At 44.6% G+C, this 21322-nt stretch overlaps 2 protein-coding genes across 2 annotated transcripts; one reads left to right on the top strand and one right to left on the bottom strand.

Annotated features, from left to right (window-relative positions):
* Positions 1–16175: 16175 nt before the first annotated feature.
* Positions 16176–17335, top strand: LOC112087750. Its single transcript, XM_024157619.1, has 2 exons — positions 16176–16640; positions 16838–17335. Exons 1-2 carry the CDS (start codon positions 16176–16178, stop codon positions 17333–17335), a joined length of 963 nt encoding a protein of 320 aa, XP_024013387.1.
* Positions 17336–19074: 1739 nt separating this feature from the next.
* LOC112087751 (uncharacterized protein At3g60930, chloroplastic-like) lies at positions 19075–21080 on the bottom strand. The gene is made up of 6 exons (XM_024157620.1): positions 20619–21080; positions 20181–20520; positions 19708–20091; positions 19341–19633; positions 19134–19270; positions 19075–19090 (listed from the first exon to the last, which is right to left on the bottom strand). The coding sequence occupies exons 1-6, from the start codon at positions 21078–21080 to the stop codon at positions 19075–19077; spliced, it is 1632 nt and encodes a 543-aa protein (XP_024013388.1).
* Between the last annotated feature and the right edge of the window lie 242 nt (positions 21081–21322).

A 21322-nucleotide genomic window follows, 5' to 3' on the forward strand; every position in this document is an offset into this window, starting at 1 on the left:
CATGAAATTCCTCTTACTTAAGTATGTACATGAACACTATCATAGATACTTACAAAAGCGTTTTCGCAAGTTGTCTCAGGGAGACAGGAGTGTAGATGAGTACTTTGAGGAATATGAGAAGCTGATGAACTCACTGGAGCTAGAAGAATCGGATAAGGCCTTAATGGCACAATTCATTGACGACTTGCAAGAGAGAATTGCAAGAAAGGTGGAGAGAGCTCAATACAGTGGATTGCACAAGTTGTTTCATCTTTCCGTACAAGTGGAGCAGCAGATCAAGCGCAAAACAACCCTCACCAACCGCAACCGTACGAATCAAACCTGGAACACCAGCAGCTCTAAACCCGTAGACAAGGGCAAAGCCGAAGAGATCGACTCAAGGTATAAAGGCAAAAATGTCGAGGCTCCCAAGTTCAACCGAGATGAGCCAGGTAAGTCATCTAACAATACTTCAAGAATTCGTGACATAACATGTTTTAGATGTCAAGGTAGGGGTCACATGTCAAGGGAGTGTCCAAATTAACGAGTCATGATCATCACACCTAGTGGGGATTATGAATCTCAAGATGAACAAGAAGACGACTCTAATGACATAGATGAGGAGGTCGAGTATTCTGATACTGGTGAACTATTATTAACTCGCCGAGTACTAAGTGTTCTTGTTCACCCCGAGGAAACAGCCCAAAGAGAAAACATTTTCCACACTATATGAACCGTCAGAAACAAGGTATGTAACCTTATTATAGATGGTGGTTCATGCACTAACGTGGCTAGCAAGTATATGGTGGACAGATTAGGTCTTGAGAAGACAAAGCACCCTCGCATTTATAAGTTAAGGTGGTGAAACGATCAGACCGAGCTCAAGATTTTCGAGCAAGTATCAGTGCCTTTTAGTATTGGCAAGTACCATGATCAAGTCACTTGTGACGTGGTGCCAAAGCAAGCAGGGCATCTACTACTCGGTAGGCCGTGGCAATTTGACCGAGCAACAAACCACAATGGCTGCACCAATCATTACTCTTTCATGCACAAGGAGCGTAAGTACAATCTTGCACCTCTTAGCCCCACCGAGGTACATGAAATGCAAGTGCATATGAACAAAGAGGCTGAGATAAGTAAAAATAATCTTTATCTATCATCTCGTGATATTTGTAAAACCATGAGTGCCAATGGCACAGTGCTACTAATGATGTTTAAAGGGTGTTTGAGCGCAGGCATAGGTGACTCTGAGATCCCACCCAAAGTGCAAACTATCCTGAATAAGTTTAGAGATGTGTTTCCCGAAGAGATACCCCCAGGTTTACCACCACTTCGTGGAATAAAGCACCAAATTGACTTAGTTCCCAGATCAACATTGCCCAATAAGCCAGCTTATAGGATGAATCCTGAGGAGACTAAGGTGTTAGAGAGGCAAATGCGAGACCTAATGGACAAAGGCTATATCCAGGAGAGCCTCAGTCCTTGTGCTGTGCCAGTTCTCGTAGTGCCAAAGAAAGATGGTACATGGAGAATGTGTGTGGACTGCCGTGCCATCAACATCATCACCATCAAATATAGGCACCCCATTCCACGCCTAGATGACATGTTGGACGAGCTGAGTGGATCCACAATCTTCTCAAAGGTGGACTTAAAGAGTGGATACCAAGTGGAAAACCGCATTTAAGACCAAACAAGGTTTGTATGAGTGGTTAGTTATGCCTTTTGGCTTGACTAATGCACCAAACACCTTCATGCGCCTTATAAGAACTAGGTTTTTCGAGCCTATATAAGTAAATTTGTAGTTGTTTATTTCGATGATATACTTATATATAGTAAGAACCTTAATGATCATCTTCAACACCTCGAACTAGTGCTTAAAACACTTCGCAAGGAAGACCTATATTCTAACCTTAAGAAATGCATATTTTGTACTAACCGGCTTGTTTTCTTAGGTTTTTTAATAAGTGAACAGGGGTTACAAGTAGACGAGGAGAAGATCAAGGAAATACGAAAGTGGCCTACACCAACTACAATCGGCCATGTCAGGAGTTTTCATGGTTTGGCCAGCTTCTACAGACGTTTTATGCGAGATTTCAGCACGGTGGCAGCCCCACTCACCGCGTTGATCAAGAAAAACGTGCCATTCTCATGGGGACCAGCTCAAGATGCAGCTTTTGAAGCCATGAAGAAACGTTGAACCCAAGCACCTATTCTAGCCCTACCTGAGTTTGATGAAATGTTTGAGGTGGAGTGCGATGCATCAGGAGTGGGAATTGGAGCTGTGCTAAATCAAAGAAAGAGACCAGTGGCATTCTTTAGTGAAAAACTAAGTGGAACTACATTAAACTATCCCACATACGACAAAGAGTTATATGCCTTAGTCCGAGCATTGGAGACTTGGCAACATCACTTGCTGTCCAAGGAATTCCTTATTCATACTGATCACGAGACCTTGAAGCACTTAAGAGGACTAACCGCGCTTAAGAGACACCATGCTAAATAGCTGGAGTTCATAGAGACTTTCCATTATGTGATCAAGTACAAGAAGGGGCAAGAGAATGTGGTGGCCAATGCACTCTCAAGAAGACATGCATTGATCTCTACTATGGAGGCAAAGGTACCCAGGTTTGAGCATATCAAGGAGTTATACAAAGATGATCCAGAATTCGGAGAAGCTTATCAAGGGCATGGAAAATGAGCTTTTAGCTCGTACCACTTGCACGATGGGTTTCTTTTCCGAGACAAGAGGCTATGTGTTCCCCAAGGATCTTTGAGGGATCTATTGCTGAAGGAGGCACACGGTGGAGGCTTCTTGTCATTTTGGAGTGGACAAGACACTGGCCGTGATAGCTGATCACTTCTTCTGGCCGCACCCCAAGAAAGATGTGGAGAGACATTGTTCACGCCGTGTTACTTGTCACAAGGCCAAGTCCAGGTTACATCCTCATAGTTTATACTTACCTTTACCTATTCCTAAAGGACCATGGGTGGATATTTCTATGAATTTCGTACTAGGCTTGCCCAAGATCAGGCACAAGGACTCGATCTTTGTTGTTGTGGATCGCTTTTCAAAAATGGTGCATTTCATTCCCTGTGACAAGTCCAATGATGCCACACAAAACGCAGATTTCTTCTTCAAAGAGGTGGTGAGACTATATGGAGTGCCAAGAACGATTGTGTCTGACCGAGACTCTAAGTTCTTAAGCCACTTTTGGAGAACCCTTTGGAGAAAGCTTGGCACCAAGCTTCTATTCTCTACAACTTGTTATCCTCAAATGAATGTACAAACTGAAGTGGTAAACTGTACATTATCTACTTTACTTAGGGTCACTCTTGGTCGAAATTTAAAAAAGTGGTTAGATTTTTTGCATTTCATTGAATTCGCTTATAATCATGCTACTCACTCGGCTACTAAGATGCCTCCTTTTGAAGTTGTGTATGGTTTTAATCCATTAACGCCCTTGGATCTTTAACCCATCCCACAAGCTGAGCAAGTCTACTTAGATGGTCTTAAGAAAAGGGATTTTGTGAAAAAAATACATCAGAAGGTCCGAGATAACATAGTGAAGAAAACGGAAGAATACAAAAGGACGCAAGAAACTTGTATTCGAACCAGGAGAGTGGCTTTGGCTGCACATGAGACCAGAAAGATTCTCACAACAAAGGATCTCGAAGCTTGCACCTTGCGGAGATGGGCCTTTCAAAGTTCTAGAAAAGATCAAAGACAATGCGTACCGATTGGAACTTCCAGGTGATTTTAATAACTCACATAGTTTTAATGTTACTGATTTGTCTCCTTGTGATTCATGTAATACAGTTTTGAGGACAACACCTCTTGAAGAGGGAGGGAATGATGAGGTCATCAAACCAGAATCAACCCATACACTTGTCCCCGAGCTCAAAGAGGTGCCAATGACTCGTTCCAATACAAGGAGGCTGAGGGAAGGGTTCAATTTGGCCGTAGAAGCATTACTAAGCACCATGGAGCTTGGAGATGCATTCAAAACCGGTTTGCAAGAGCACTACATGCAAGACAAGCCCAAAAGACCCGATTTAGACATAATGGAAGGTTTCGCGAGTTTGAGCCTCAAAGAGAGCCAGACTCAACAAGAACAAGGTATGCATGTTTAGTTGGCAGGAAATGGAGTTCGGAACACCAAGAATCTCGAAGAGACTGCCTCGGAGCTTCAAGATACACCAATCTCAAAACAAGAAGCCGATAACGATCAAATGGAACAAGTGGAAGGTCTTGATTCTGGACACAAGAAGATACTCAAAGAACTCACAGGACACGACGTTAGCAGGACTCAAGACGAAGAAAAAATCAAGACTAGCAAGCTACATGGACCGGAACGCAACTTAATCACCTTCACACCAATCGAGCCCACAACCGGCCATAACTAAGTATTTTCGATATGTACAATCTGTGCAGGTAACATGGAAGTATCATAGTGGTGTCTAACACGCTAGAGAGCATCAGAGGTGCACGGAACAAGTCCAGAAAAAGTTGCACATAGTTAGTTTCTTTTCTTTTTATTTGTAAGTGAACTTTCCATTTTTGTGTCCAAATGAGACGCTTTGCCATTTTTGCTTTATTTCTTTTACAAGTCCTGTTGTTTTTCGTCTTTAATGTCGTTTTTCTTGTTAAGTGTCAAACCCTAGAAGGTTCAAAGCTGACGGACTATTTATAAAGTCCCACACGCAGCTGTTGTACTCAACTTTTACCCTATCAATAAAATAACGCTGTTTTCCTCTAAGCTTGTGCTTGAGAGCCTTTTGCTTGTGTTCTTGCCTGTGAGATTCACCGAGAGACAAAGCAGTATCAGAGATTCTCGTATCATCTCTGTGGTGCCATCGATCCACTTCACAACCATTCATCAATCCCTCAAGAGAGAGCGTCATAGCCAGCTTGACAGATCCCATCTCGATTCAAACCTTGTGAAAACAAGTCTTGTCTTACCATCCCCATCCATTGATCCATACGAGAGAGCGTGAAAGCCAGCGTGTTGATCCCACCAAGCCATTGATTACACAATCTTATAAGCCTCACCCGTGTCCTATACCAAAAGGTATTCAAGACTCACGACTATTCCGTTGACCCGTGTCACAAGAGGTCGGCTGTTGGAGATTGGAGGAAAGCGATTCGAGACTCACAACTACTTCGTTGACCCGTTCCCCTAGTGGACGGTGGTTGGAGATCGTAGGAAAGGAGTCACGCTGAGGCGGCGCCGAGATGCGTTTTCACGGTGGAAATCAAAGAGGTGATTCGGAGGAAGAGCACTGCAAGTCGATGGTGGTTTAGCCGTGGTTGGTGATTCGACCTAAGCGACCCAAGCGATTTCTGGCGGTGGCGAAGGGAGTTTGCTGGCCCTAAGCAAGCCAACGTTTTTGGTTTCTGCCGTTGACCAGATCGACAATTAAGCTTTGAGAATAATTTGGTTTTTTACTTTTGGTTCAATTTCGATTGTAAATCTGGTTACTCTTGATTTGGGTCGCAAAACTTATATAATATTTCTATTTAAAAAATGGACAGTATACACAAAAATAATCTTTTTATATGGTGTGATGCTACATCAAAAAATATTCTTTCTACAGTGGATCCATGATTCAATATTAAAATCATAAATAATCTTTTCAAACATATTCTTAATTAATTTTGTTTATGACTAACTTTACTCACACATCTATTGAAATTTCCTATCAACATGTTTGATCATGAACGGAACCTGATGACCCTTGACCAATCTTATCTGTAAAACATGAAAACTTTGAATTTATTCTATAATTTCACAAATATTTTCCTGAATGTATTTTGCTTAGTTTTATGGATGTGTGCTGGATGATAAACTTATCGGAAACCAATATTTATTAAAATCTACAAATATTTTGTTTTTAACCATTTAAATATCTAACTATTTTATTACAGAATTAAATATCGCAGTTTGAGATGCCAAACTATTTTAGTCTCAGAGTTAGACAACACTAATACCATGTTAACCCTGTAACTAACCATTGTTGTGAAAACTTAGATACTTTATTAATCACTGGAATGTATATATAGAGTACATATGGAATCTAGGTTAAGTACAATGCCCTGATGGGCCTAATGGGCCGGTATAAGAGTCCATATATGATATGTGTTATAACACTCCCCCTTGGACGAGTGAACCGGGCCAGCTACTCAATCGGGATCTCGATAATGCGCTGGGGAATGTTGCCTCATTAAAACCTTACCAGGAAAAACCCAGTGGGACAAAACCATGGTGAAGGAAAAAGAGTACAACACGCATTACTCCCCCTGATTGTAGCATCACTGCAGATCTCTAAGTCTATACATTCCTATCTGTTTGACGAGCTTCCGGTGTGTTGAAGTAGGCAATGATTTGGTGAAGAGGTCAGCTGAATTCTCACTGGATCGGACCTGCTGAACGCTGAGAGTGCCGTCCTTCTGCCAGTCTGAGGTTGAGAAGAACTTCGGTAGAATGTGCTTCGTCCGATCTCCTTTGATATATCCTTCCTTGAGCTGAGCTATGCATGCCGCGTTGTCTTCATACATCACCGTGGGCTGTGTGTCTTCGTCCATACCACAATCTCTGCGGATGTGCTGAGTCATGGAGCGCAGCCAGACGCATTCCCTACTAGCCTCATGAATGGCTAGGATTTCAGCATGGTTTGATGAAGTGGCAGTGAGTGTCTGCTTCATTGATCTCCAAGAGATGGCTGTTCCTCCATGCGTAAAAACGTAGCCAGTTTGAGACTTGGCAGTGTGCGGATCTGATAGATATCCTGCATCGGCAAAGCCGACTAACCCATCTTTATTTTTGTTAGTATAGAAGAGTCCTAAGTCTTGAGTACCTCGAAGGTATCTTAGGAGATGTTTTATACCGTTCCAGTGCCTCTGAGTTGGGGATGAACTATATCGAGCGAGGAGGTTCACGGCGAAACATATGTCTGGTCTAGTGTGACTAGCCAGGTACATTAACGCTCCTACAGCACTGAGGTATGGCTTTTCAGGACCAAGAATTTCTTCATCATCCTTTTTGGGACCAAGAGGGTCATCACTTAAGCTTCTAACTACCATTGGGCTGGTCAATGGGTGAGCTTGGTCCATATTAAATCGCTTGAGTACCTTTTCGATATAAGCCGATTGATGCACAAGGATTCCTCCTTTGATGTACTCAAGTTGTAATCCCAAACAGTACTTTGTTTTGCCTAGGTCTTTCATTTCGAATTCTGCTTTTAAGCAGTCGACTGTTTGGGAGATCTCACCAGATGTTCCGAGGATGTTTAGATCATCCACGTATACTGCTATGATTACAAATCCTTTGTTTGAGTACTTCTTGATGAAGATGCATGGACTGATGGGGTCATTTTTGTAGCCTTCTTTGATGAGGTAATCGCTGAGGCGGTTGTACCACATACGCCCACTTTGTTTCAGTCCATACAAGGATTTGTTCAGCCTGATGCAGTATTGATCTCGAGATGCATTTTTGTCTTTTAGTTCAATGCCATCTGGGAGTCTCATATATATTTCGTTGTCCAGGGGCCCATAGAGATATGCGGTTACAACATCCATTAACCGCAGATCAAGATTTTCTCTTATGGCCAGACTTATGAGGAATCGGAATGTTGTTGCATCCACCACTGGAGAATAAGTCTCCTCATAATCGATTCCGGGTCTCTGTGAGAATCCTTGTGCTACAAGCCGTGCTTTGTATCGAACGACTTCACCGAGTTCGTTCCTTTTGCGCACAAAGACCCATTTGTGGCCCACTGGCTTGATGTGTGATGGGGTCCGGATGATCGGACCGAACACGTTTCTGAGTTTGAGACTCTTTAACTCCACGTTTATGGCTTCTTTCCATTTTAGCCAATCTGTTCTATGTGTACACTGTGTTATTGACGTGGGTTCTAGATCCTCTTGCGTGAGCGCAATATCAAGTGCTACTTTGTATGCAAAGAGTGCATTTAAGTCGACTTCTTTTCGATTCCATTGTATTCCGGACATATTGTAATTGATGGAGATCTCATTGTTATCTTCTGAACCTGGAGATTCGGCGTCCCGAACTTCCATTGAGGGTTCATTAGATTGAGTCTCAGCCACGGCTATGTCTGATATTGCAGGAATCCCGGTTTCGGTTATTGCACCTTTCTTTGATTTCCGGGGATTCTTATCTTTGGAACCGAGAGGTCTGCCCCGTTTGAGACGTGGTGCAGACTCTGTAGCAACTTGGGTCTGTCCCGTTGGGACGGCTATTCGTACTGGTGCATTACAAGCTGGGATGTACGATTTGGTTACTTTGGTCGGGTCAGCAAAGGAATCTGGCAATTGATTAGCTAGCTTTTGATAATGAATAATCTTTTGGATCTCTGAATCACATTCTAGAGTCCGAGGATCTTGCCAATTTAATGATGTTTGATTCCATGAAAGATCTTTGACCAGCTTGTTTGTCTCACCACCTAAAGAGGGATATACCGATTCATCGAATTGGCAATCCGCATATCTGGCCTTGAAGAGATCTCCAGTGGTTGGCTCGAGATATCTTATGATGGTGGGAGAGTCAAAACCAACATATATTCCCATCCTTCTTTGAGGTCCCATTTTGGTTCGATGTGGTGGAGCAATGGGTACATATACTGAACACCCAAATATTTTGAGATGGGAGATGTCTGGCTCATGACCCGAGAGTAGTTGGGATGGGGAATATTTGTGTTCACTAGATGGCCGGATGCGTATGAGTTCAGCAGCATGTAATACTGCATGTCCCCATGCTGAGGCCGGGAGCTTTGATCTCATGAGTAATGGTCGGGCTATCCATTGAATGCGTTTAATGAATGATTCAGCCAATCCATTTTGAGTATGGACATGTGCTACAGGATGTTCCACGGTTACCCCCATGGCCATACAGTAGTCATTAAACGCTTGTGAGGTAAATTCACCAGCATTGTCAAGGCGGATAGTCTTTAGTGGGAAGTCAGGGAAATGGGCCCGCAATTTGATGATTTGGGCCAAGAACCTAGCGAAGGCTTGGTTCCGAGAGGACAAGAGACAAACATATGACCAACGGGTCGATGCGTCTATAAGGACCATGAAGTACCGGAATGGTCCGGAAGATGGATGTATAGGTCCACAGATATCGCCCTGGATTCTTTCTAGGAAATGAAGTGTTTGTTTAGAGATTTTAACTGGTGAAGGCCGAGTGATCAATTTGCCTTGAGAACAAGCTGTGCACATGAGGTGTTGAGGATAAGCTCGGTTTTCTTTGAGGGTATGCCCTTGAGAGTTTTGAATTAGTTTACGCATCATATTTGCACCGGGATGACCGAGCCGGTCGTGCCAAATAGTATAATCAGTAAACCGGGCTTTGAGAGTGGTATTAGCTTCAATCATACTGACTTTAGCATGGTAAAGTCCAGTAGAGAGCGCGGGTATGGTTTCGAGGATTTGTTTATGGCCGTCTACGGTTTTAGTGACTAGGAGGGATTCTTTGTTCCCTTGACCTTGGGTTTCTATGTGGAAACCATTCTGTCTTATATCCTTGAAGCTCAGAAGATTTCTCTTCGAACTAGGAGAATATAGAGCATCTGGTATTTTAAGTTGTGTGCCATTTGATAGCAACACATAGGCATGGCCATATCCTTCGATAAGGTTTGAGGGACCCGCGATGGTGCTAATATTTGCGGTTTGATAGGTTAGGTTTATGAAGTAACTTTTGTTTCTTAAGATAGTGTGGCTGGATCCACTATCTACGACTATGGTTTCCATTTGCTGGTGTGCTTCATTATGAATAGAAGATAGAATTCGGTATTGAGAAATTCAGAAAATGTGATAAATCATAAAGTAAAGCAGTGTCTGAGAATAAAGGCAAATGGAAAAAAAAAAAATGAAACAAATCCCAAAATGAAAAAAAAATAAAGAACAAAATCAAATTGTATCAGAGTTTCAGATGATTGAATTAATCGAGGAGATCAGCTGTTTCATAGTCCATGGGGTCGGTCTGCTCGTTTGTGGTGTTCTCATCACCAAGGAGGTCGTCACCTTCCAGGTTAGCAGCATCGACTGGCTGAGTCATGTTGGCTTCAGCAGGAGCTTTTCCGTACTTCTGGTATAGATCGCAGTGGATCTTGGGGGTGCGACATTGCTTTGTTGGGTGGTTGAACATCCCACATCTGGTACAAGCAGAGTGATCGGGGTTGGTGTGGCGGGTCGGCTTGGTGATGCCTCGACCACGACCAGGACCATAACTGAGGTTAGGTTGGTTGCCACGACCATGTCCGCGTCCACGTCTTCCACGTCCATGTCCTCGGCCATTACCACGTCCATTACCACGTCCACGGCGGTGATCTGAGGATCTATCGGGTTGAACATGGTAGGACTCTTGACGAGAAGCTGGGACAGGAGCCGATCCCGGGGGCCTCATAGCGCTGTTCCTCATAAGCAGCTGGTTATTCTTCTCAGCGAGGAGAAGACAGGACAACAAGTCTTCGTACAATGTGTGTTTCATTGCACGGTATTGTTGTTGGAGCACAACATTCTCTGTGCTGAATGTGGATAATGTTTTCTCGAGGAGATCATTATCTGTCACATTCTCGCCACAGAGTTTCCGGATGGCAACAATACGAAAGAGTTCGTTGTTGTAATCATCTACGGATTTGTAGTCCTGGAACCGAAGGTTCTTCCAGTCGAAATCTGCCTGAGGCAACTGGACCATTTTCTGATGGTCATATCGCTTTTTCAGCGCTTGCCACAATTCAAGTGGATTCTCAAGAGTGAGATATTGCTGCTTAAGGCTCGGGGCCAGATGATGGCGTATGTGACATATCGCCTGAGACTGTCCCTTACGGGATGCGGTGTTACCGTCGGTAATACATGCATCGAGTTCTTTCGATGCAAGGAACAAGCGCATGTCTAGGGTCCACTCGAGGTAGTTATCTCCGGAGACGTGAAGGGCCTCGAATTCACATTTCTGAATGTTTGACATCTGAAACATGAGATTGATTTTGTTAGGGATTGTTTTGAGAAAATTTTGAATGCTGATGATGAAACTTTCTATTTTGAGAATATTTCTATTTTAGGAAAGTTTCTAAATTTGGAAAGTTTCTAATTTGGGTAATTTTCTAAATGAGGAAAGTTTCTATGTCGGGAAAATTTCTATATGAGGAAAGTTTTTATATGAGGAAACTTTCTATTAGAGGGAACTTTCTCAGAAATAGTAAATTTTAAAGGGTATGGTTTTAGTTACCCCGAACATGATGTCGGTTTAATAGCTGTGATTTAATCGGTTAAAGCCGAATATAATTTCGGTTAATGAGAACCAGGTTTAGCCGGTTTTAGGCGGTTTAGGAGGAACCCTAGGGGAGCCGAATATGATTAGGGTTTTATCTAGGGTTTTAACGGTTTGGAAAACATATTTTGGATGTGATTTCGAGATCTATAGGATCTGTGGTCGATGGTTTTAATAATTTCACAAGGACAACAAAGAAATCACGTGAAAAGGACTAGGGTTTAAGCATTATGACTTACGATTTTGAAGATTACAAAATCGTGAATCAAGCTTAGGATTTAGGGTTGATTTTCTTAGTTTATTCAATCAAGTGTTTCAAGCAAGAGAATCAACAATCAAATAAGCTGCAACAAGCTTATTAAACATGAAGAAAATCGAATAGGTTTATGCCATAAACATGGCCAAAAACGGTTGTTAGGTTTTTGTAGATTAGGGTTTTATAAAACGAGTTTAAAACCTTTGAACATGCATAAACTTGTAATTTAAACAATCAATCAACAAGTTATCAATCAATCATCAGAGTATCAAACACTTTCAATCAATTAGAGATCGATTTTTTTTTTTTTTTATAGGGTTTTGAAGTGTTTAAACAACAGGTTCTATGGCTTTCAGTTTTAGAAGATACCTTTTCCACCTTTGGATTTCTGACAGGCTAATGAAACTAGGAGCTAATAGACCTCAGTTAGCCGCTACAAATTCCAAGGATTGATCACCAAAACTGGAGAAGCTGCTGGTTGAAGAAGGAAAAACTCGGATCTGGTTTTTTTTTTTTTTTTTTTCGGTTGATCGTCGTGTACTGTAAGTGTGCGTGAGGGCGCGTCCGACGTTGGATCGACAAAAGGTTTTCACCAGTAGATTCGTCTCGTCGAGGGCTTCGATTTGATATGTAGATCGTCTTCTGGTTCCTCACGGTTTGGAAGATATGCGTCTTTTAAGTTTCGACTTGCTTTTAGGGTTTTGGTGGTGGCCGGATTTATTAGGGTTTTTCGCTCAGAGAGTCTTATCGTGCTGATAACGTGTTGTGAAAACTTAGAAACTTTATTAATCACTGGAATGTATATATAGAGTACATAGGGAATCTAGGTTAAGTACAATGCCCTGATGGACCTAATGGGCCGGTATAAAAGTCCATATATGATATGTGTTATAACAACCATTAAATTTTTTTGTTGATTCTTTAATGTTGTTTCATTATTCAAGACAACAATTTTTAAACCCTTTAAAGTTATTCTCTTTTCTTCGCCTTATTCTTTAAACTCTTCTTTAAATATAATTTTTTATTTTTAAAATATAAATTATATATATATATATATATATATATATATATATATATATATATATGAATGAGAGTATAATGATTCTGTACATAATGTACATAATTATAATGGGTATCGTTCACAATAAAATATTTAAAAGAAAAAAAAAGAGAATGCCCAAACAAACAAAAAAGAATTTAACAGTTACAATTTTTTAGCACATTTTTTTACCTTTCAGCGTATCAGTTCTTTGAATATACAATCCAATTGAAAAATATATTTGAGTGTAATGTAATTGGAACAATATTTGGACTCCCAAACTAATACAACAACTTCTACTTCAAAGCAATAAAATTTCTTCTTTTTTTTTTTCAGTTTTCTCAATAGTACTGTTGGACTGGTTAATTATTTGTTTTTTTGTTCAATTAATTTTTCTTTTTTAATTTGGAACTTTTTTATGTGAATTGATGAGTTAAAAATCTTTCAAAGTATTAGTTGTCTTTCTATTTAATATTTTGATCCATTTGCCGCCCTATAAAGCACAAATTTCCTATTATTTTATTTTTAGTTTTAGATTCAATCAACCATTTGAAATACACAGAATTTAGACAATAAATCAATATATAAAATATCCAAAACTCGCAAGTTATGAATTCTATATTCTCTATCACCAATAAGGCAATAACTCCTACTATTACAAGTACACTATCAACCTCTTATCCATCAGGAGCTTAGGCAAATCTCCATTTTAATTACTATCAACTTTGATCATCTGCAATCACTAATGAGAAGTCAAAGTCACCAAAAACAATCTTGAAAATATATAGCCTTAAATATCCCAAATTAACAGTTTTAGGAAATTGACCACTAGTTTGGAAGGGCATACAAGCAAACTAACGAACCAATAGATGAATATAAATTTATCTATGCAACAGTTTCTTATAAGCATATATATATTGTATATATATATATAGTTTAAGTATAGTTTCTATGTGTTGACCTAGTCGTTGAAAGTACTACACCATTCCTTAAACCCTATTTGAAGATCAAGAATTGTTTTCAAACCATCATGCAAGATTGTGTTTGACCTTATAAATCAATTGTTAGGGTCGGTTTTACCCCAATCGGATAAAACCATCTCGAAAATGACTAAGTACCGGAGAAAACCAATTAGGCAAGAAGGAACAGCTGCCCGCCAGATACGAACCGAGCCGACCCACGAAACAAGTGGGCCGAGCTGTGCTCACCAAGACGAGAGGGCCGAGCCGTGGAAAAAGATAGATGGGCCGAGCCGTGAGAGGAGTAGGCCAAACTCAAGTGGGCCGAACCGTGAGGAGGAAATGGGTGAGCCGCGTATGAGAGAAGATGGGCCGAGCCGTACACCAGTGAAGATGGGCCGAGCCGTGTGGGCCGAGCCGTTACCTTTCGAGATGGACCGAACCGAAGTCTTGAAGGGAGAAAGCCCATAAAAATCCTAGGCGATGCCTTGAGGCGGTGGCCGCATAAAGCGATAAGGAAATGTTCCTAAAATCTCTCCCGAGATTCTCGGCTAGGCGGTTTAGAAAGTTAGTATAAATAGGACAATGTATGCAATTCATTCGGTAACTTCGGAAACCCTAAGCAACAATACCTAAACACTTTCACAGCAATAAAAACCTTCTTTGATCTTACTGTTCTTGCGATTACCCTAAAAATTTCAGATCCCTTAGTTTTTTCTTACAAATCTTTGGTTGTGCGAGTTTTGGCTCACACAATTTGGCGCCGTCTGTGGGGGAGTCGAAACTTTTTTACTCTAAATCGACGAGACTTTAAGATCTGAAGAACATGGCGAGCAACACCCTCGACGATAACAACAACAACAACAACAACGATAACGGCGCGGAGAAGGACGCTCCAGCATCAGGCACAACGACGGCGACGACCGAAACCCAAGAGGAGATGCGAAACATGATGGCTGCATTGATGAAGATGATCGACGAGCAGGACAAAAGAAATGAGGCGATTACAGAGAGGCTCGACGCGATGGCGGCCGAGCAACGACACCCAAATTGGAGAGCCAGAATCTCCGACTCGATAGATGGAATCCGGAGACGCTTCGATTTCTCAATGCCTGCAAAGGCCTCGGGAAGCGGCGCAAGGAATCCCTTGGCTCCACCAATGTTTCGTCCTCTCGGCGAGCAGACTCCCGCGGCAACCCGAGTCAACATGACCGAGCCGCCTCCACTCCGTCGGAACTCAAGGCGACGAGCCGGCGAAGAAGAGAATGACGCGATCTACGTGGACGCCCAACAGAACGATGGAACCACGAACTCGCAACAGAACGGCTCAGCTCGGCGAATAAGCCAAGAAGAGCTCGGCTCAGCACTAAATGGCGTCCGGACTGACGAAATCACCGATCCGGCTCGCGGCGACAACCCGACTGAAGAAGAAGAAAACCTCCAATGGATCGAGCAGGCGGAACGCGAAGACGAGCCGAGGAGAGAAGAGCGGGAGCGACTCCCCCAATCAAAGGGAATGACTCACACGCAAACCCTCGAAATCAAAGAGCTGCGAGCCTCAATGGCTCGGACAGTAGCCGAGATACGCGCCATGATGTCTCAAGTGCATAACGCGACGAGTGCTGCGCCCGAGATCGGTCGGATGCTTGAAGAAACCCAGAGAACACCGTTCACGGCGAGAATCACGGAGGCTAGGATTCCCGAGCCCGGGAAGATGAGAATACCGTTCTACGAAAGAACGACCGATGCGAAAGCACACATCACAGCGTTTCGGATAGCAATGGGACGAGCTTTCACAAAGAATGCTGCCAAACTGACCGAGCGGGAAGTAGATGCCGGATATTGCTTGCTCTTCGTGGAACATCTCAAGGGAGCCGCGCTCGAGTGGTTTTCAAGGCAGGAGCGGAATTCAATCGGCAGTTTCCAACAGCTCTCCGCCTTGTTCCTTAAACAATACTCGATGTTTATGGATAGAGGAACTTCTGATGCCGACTTGTGGACGTTATCCCAAGGACCAAACGAACCGCTTCGGGATTACATGGCAGTTTCAAGGCGGTCGTATCCAAAATAGAAGGAATAAGCGACAAAGCTGCTCTCGAAGCTCTGAAATGCTCTTTGTGGTACAAATCCGAATTCCGACGAGAAATGGCACTCAACACGCCACAAACGATTCAAGATGCCTTGCATCGGTCATCAGACTTCATCATAAACGTGGAAGAGATGAAGAATCTAGACGAGCAGTACGAAGCAACGAAAGCAGCAATCCGAAGCTCAATTTTGACGCGCCCCTCAAAGAAAGGCAATCCATCAAAGAACGCAACAACGCAGAGCTCAGACGAACTTAGAAGCGGAAGTGCCCATAACTACCAAGTAGGCACTGAACGCGGAAAAGGAGAGCCGCGCAACAACACTTGGGTAAGAAAGCCCACCAACTACGACGAAAAAGCATTCTGCGAGTATCACCAGACCTACAGACATTCAACGGCACAATGCCAAACTTTAGGAGCAAAACTCGAAGCTAAGATGGCGGCGGGAGAGCTCCAGAACGCGGTTAACCTTAAAGACCTCGTCCCTAATGAACTAAAAGAAGGAGCCGAGCCGAGCAGCGCGGCAGAACCCGCAAATCCTCCCCGACGGAGCGATAACACAACATGATCATGGGTGGATCTCAATATTACCAAGATACGGTGTCCTCCATCAAAGCTTATCAGCGCCGAGCCGAAGCGAAAAAAAATTGGACAGAACCGACCGATATCCCGAATACAGTGATCTCCTTCGCCGAGGAGGAAACGGCAGGAATCGATAGACCACACAACGATCCACTGGTGATCAAACTGATGATCAGGGATCACGATGTAGCGAGGGTGCTCATCGATACTGGGAGCTCGGTAGACGTCATTTTGAGGGAGACACTCAGAAGGATGGGAATCGATCTCTCCGAGGTGACGACGATCCCCAAACCTCTAACCGGATTTTCAGGAGAAACAACGATGACTATGGGAACAATTAGGCTCCCTGTGGTAGTTGGCGGAGTCACTAGGATCGTCGAATTCTGCATCACCGATCACCCAGCAATCTACAATGCGATTATGGGAACTCCATGGATCAACGCGATGAGGGCGGTCCCTGCCTCAAATTCCCGACTCCAGCAGGCATCAAAACGATATGGGGAAATCAGAAGGAGTCGCGAATGTGCTGCTTAGCGGAGCACAATCTGAGGAATCCCGTCACCGACGCATGAGCAGACATAGATCGCAAAAAGATGAAGACGGACCGAGAGCCTGCAAACGAGCTCTCAAAACTCTTATAGAAATTACAGATCGCGGAGAGCCACGAAACGCGCACCGAGCCGGTATGTGATGCAGTGGACTCGGTGTGCATAGACGAAGCGTGTCCAGAACGATGCGTCGAAATCGGAGCCAAACTAGAAGAACCTCTGAGAAGCAAACTTCTTTCCCTCCTCAAAGAGAACATCAACACTTTTGCATGGACAGCGGAAGATATGTCGGGCATAAACATCGATGTGACCTGTCACGAGCTGAACATGGACCCATCCTTCAAACCAATCAAGCAAAAAAGAAGGAAGCTCGGACCCGAACGAGCTAAAGCAGTTAACGACGAAGTGGAGAGATTGCTCAAAGTAGGATCAATTGCCGAGGCCAAATATCCAGACTGGCTTGCGAATCCAGTGGTTGTGAAGAAGAAGAACGGCAAGTGGCGGGTCTGTGTAGATTTCACTGACCTCAACAAGGCGTGCCCAAAAGACAGTCCCTCTACCGCACATCGACCGGCTCGTCGAAGCCACTGCGGGAAATAGGCTGTTAACATTTATGGACGCATTCTCCGGCTACAACCAAATCCTGATGCATCCTGATGATCGGGAAAAAATGGCATTTATAACTGATCGTGGGATATACTGCCACAAAGTCATGCCGTTCGGACTCAATAACGCAGGGGCAACATATCAATGGCTCGTCAATAAAATGTTCGCGGATCAGCTCGGAAAAACCATGGAGATATACATCGACGACATGTTAGTCAAATCACTCGAAGAGAAAGATCATGTCGCGCACCTACGAGAATGCTTCGAACAGTTGAACAAACACAACATGAAACTGAACCCGGCGAAGTGCAGATTTGCGGTCACCTCGGGGGAGTTTCTCGGCTATCTGGTAACTCACCGAGGCATCGAAGCGAATCCCAAACAGATCAAGGCATTAATCGAGATGCCCTCTCCAAGGAGGAAGCGAGAAGTGCAAAGGCTTACTGGAAGGGTCGCTGCGCTAAACAGGTTCATTTCCCGTTCCACCGACAAGTGCCTGCCTTTCTACGACACCCTTCGGGGAAATACGAAATTCGAGTGGGACGAGCGATGGGAAGCAGATTTCCATGAATTGAAGAGTTATCTGGCAAGCCCGCCGATCTTGGCGAAACCAGTTGAAGGAGAGCCTCTCTTCCTCTACATCGCCGTATCTGCTACAACTGTGAGTGGGGTGCTTATAAGAGAAGAACGATCCGAGAAAAAACCCATTTTCTACGTCAGCCAGACACTGACCAACGCCGAGACCCGCTACCCCCAGATCGAGAAAGTCGCCCTAGCCGTCGTAATCTCGGCTCGCAAGCTGCGTCCGTATTTTCAATCACATTCGATTGTGGTGCTCGCTACACTTCCGCTGCGCTCGATCCTACACAGCCCGAGCCAATCTGGCCGGCTCGCCAAATGGGCCATAGAGTTAAGCGAGTACGACATCGAGTATCGGAACAGGTCGTCCCCAAAATCACAGGTGCTTGCAGATTTTCTCATCGAACTTCTGGCCGAAGCGATGAACGAGCCAACCCCAGACGAAGTATGGATGTTGCACGTCGACGGATCGTCGTCTAAACACGGCTCGGGAATAGGAATCCGTCTCACCTCTCCCACCGGAGAAATATTGGAGCAGTCTTTTCGCCTGAAATTCCACGCCTCGAACAATGAAGCAGAATACGAAGCGCTGATCGCCGGCATACGACTAGCACAGGGAATCAGAGTTCGAAAGATAAGAACCTTTTGCGATTCACAGCTCGTAGCATGTCAATTCAACGGCGTATACGAGGCGAAGGACGGACGAATGGGAGCTTACCTCAAGGTGATCAGAGAGTTGGTGCAAAAGTTCGACGAGTTCGAAATCACACGAATACCCCGAGGCGAAAACACCTCGGGTGACGCCTTGGCAGCACTTGCTTCGACTTCAGACCCGGATCTCCGACGGACACTTCCAGTCGAATTCATCGAACGTCCTAGCATCGAAGAGGTAGAAGGAGTTCGGCTGATAAACCCTCCCAAGCAGGAACCAGAAAACGACGAAGCAGTCGCTATGGATGTAGACGCCTCACCAGCCGAGCTGGAGTACGGCTGCGACAAAGAATGGTTCGGAGCAATCCGAGTGTATATCGCCGATGGAGAAGTACTAACCAACAAATGGGAAGCCCGCAATTGAAAGGCATCCTTGGTCTCGATACGCCTTTTAAGCAATGCCACCTTGGCGCTTTTGGCTCTCCTAGCTTCCTCGAGGCGAATCACCGAGGCGGAAACCTTGTCGATATCGGCACGAAGAACTATCTTCTCCTCTTCTAGCCTCGACACCCTGGTCATCGCCTCGTCCAGCTTCCCCTTCGCCGCCGCGGTCTCGTTCCGGGCCTCGTCCAGGGGACGTTCGACCTTGGACAGGTCCGCCTCGTATTCAGCCATCAGCTCGTTGATGGCTGCTACAAACTGCAAAGAATAATACGCGTTAAACACTTAGTAAGAATTTGATAAAATAAGGAGAGTAAACAGAACGTACCTTGGTACCGCGCTGTGCCCTCGCGCCATACGACCTCGGTCTCCTCAGCTTCTCAAGAGGAGGAAGACGCGTGTTCTCATTGTTAACATGTGTAAACATCATTGCCGAGGCGTCAGGGTCGTCGACGACCAGTTTGCATGAAGCGGGATCACCGGGAGCCTGCTTGCGCTTCTTCTTGGCCGGCTCGTCCTTTTGAATAGCTACGCCCTTCCCCTTATCAGCGGCCGAACGTTTTCGGCCAGAATCATGCTTCTGTAAAACCGAAGTCGGGGCCTCGATGACTTCGAAAGAGCCTGAATAGCCGAGTTGGAAGGAGTTTTACTCCGCGCCGCAGAGTCATCTTTGGGCGCCTCGGGAATAATTTTGCCCGGTTCCACCTCGGGCACTGCTTCTTTCTCAGTCATCTCGGCAATGTTCGCCTCCGCGGCTTGGACCATGCCTTCACCTTCACGGCTCGGCGGATCATCCTGAGGGACAGCCTCGGTCTCTGTTTGAGCCGCCTCAACGGCTCGTCTCACAGCTTCTTCTTCTTCACGCCTTTTCTTATCTCTAAGAGTAATGATCACCATTTTCTCCCTTGTGTCTAGTGAGGAATTTGAAGACGAAGAGCTAACAGGAACTCCGGCAAGAATGGTTCGTGCTCTTTCCACTCTCTCGAATGTAAAATGCTTCCTCCAATTAACTCTCCGAGCCACAAGAGAATCTCGGACAACAAAGAGGTCGTCAGGAATTAGGGGAAGAATGTTCCGAACTGCAAAAACAACAAGAAAATAATCAGCTTAGTAAGGGAAGATTATACAATAACAGTTCCGAGCCGAGGCAAATCTTCGGATCGACTACCAAGTGGTCCCCAAGCAGTCTTGGTTTTTTGAACGTAATCCTCGCCGACTGACGCCTCATTCACCAAGACAAAGAAGAAGCGCTCGGTCCAAAACTGATCCTTGATTGGAAAACCACCTATGATCCGGCGGTTGGACTTGTTGGAGATGTAAAATCTGTCTCCCTTCGGAGCTTTTCTGATCTCCAACAAGTTTAGCAGGTGATTCAGTTCGATATCGAGCCCGCATTCAAAACTTCGAACCAGAATACCGATCATGTGCCGCAGACCCCTCGGCATGATCTGCCCGATTGAGATCCCATGTTTCCAGAGGTACTCAAGGATAACTCCGGGGATCGGGAACTAGAGAAAACAAAGCCCAAAGAACGCCTCGAACAGAGTAAAGTGATTCTCAGGGGTTTGTCGGCTTGGTCATTCTTCTCTGGAAGGACGAACTCTACCGCCTTGGATATCTCGAAACGACATCTCAACGCCTCGAGTGAGTCAGGGGAGGAGAGCGTAGAGCCGGGCGGGTCAGGTTTTTGTCTTTTCACTCGTTTTGGCTTCCCTCGCCCAGATGAAGAAGCACCTCGGGATGCCATGAGACGTTCTAATTCACGCTTCGCCTCGAACAGATCAAAGGGAAACGCTTCCTCCTCAGCTTTCACTGCAGCATGATTAACATCTTCGTCGAGAGCGGGACCTTGAGGGCGGCTCGTCGAAACCGACGGCTCGTCATCTGGAGAGCGAGCGCCTGACGGACTTGAGCAATTCGACGCCTCGTTGCTTTCGGATGAACGGTTAGAAGGGCTCGGCGAGATAGACGCCTCGGAGGACCCTGTTACACCTCTCGCCTCGGCGTCTACACGGCTCGGCCCGTAGTCAAAGAGTGAATCTAATGAATCGTTGGAATGGTTCGACATGATTTACAGCTGGAACGGAAAATACAATTCTACGCGGCCAACTTTCATCGGAAAAAGATCTGAGGCAGCGGAAACCTCGGAACCCTAGCCGGAAAATAAATAAACTAGAGAGAGAAAGAAGAGAGAAGGGAGAGCTACCTTTTAGTGAAAACGAATGGATCTGAAGATTATGAGAAGGAACGAAGGAGCTCACCTATTTATAGGAAAACCAAAGCGCGTGAAGTCCGCGTGGACCTCGGGAT

The sequence above is a fragment of the Eutrema salsugineum genome, unplaced genomic scaffold (genome assembly GCF_000478725.1).
Source record: "Eutrema salsugineum unplaced genomic scaffold, Eutsalg1_0 scaffold_16, whole genome shotgun sequence".
In the NCBI taxonomy this organism is placed as follows: Eukaryota; Viridiplantae; Streptophyta; class Magnoliopsida; order Brassicales; family Brassicaceae; genus Eutrema; species Eutrema salsugineum.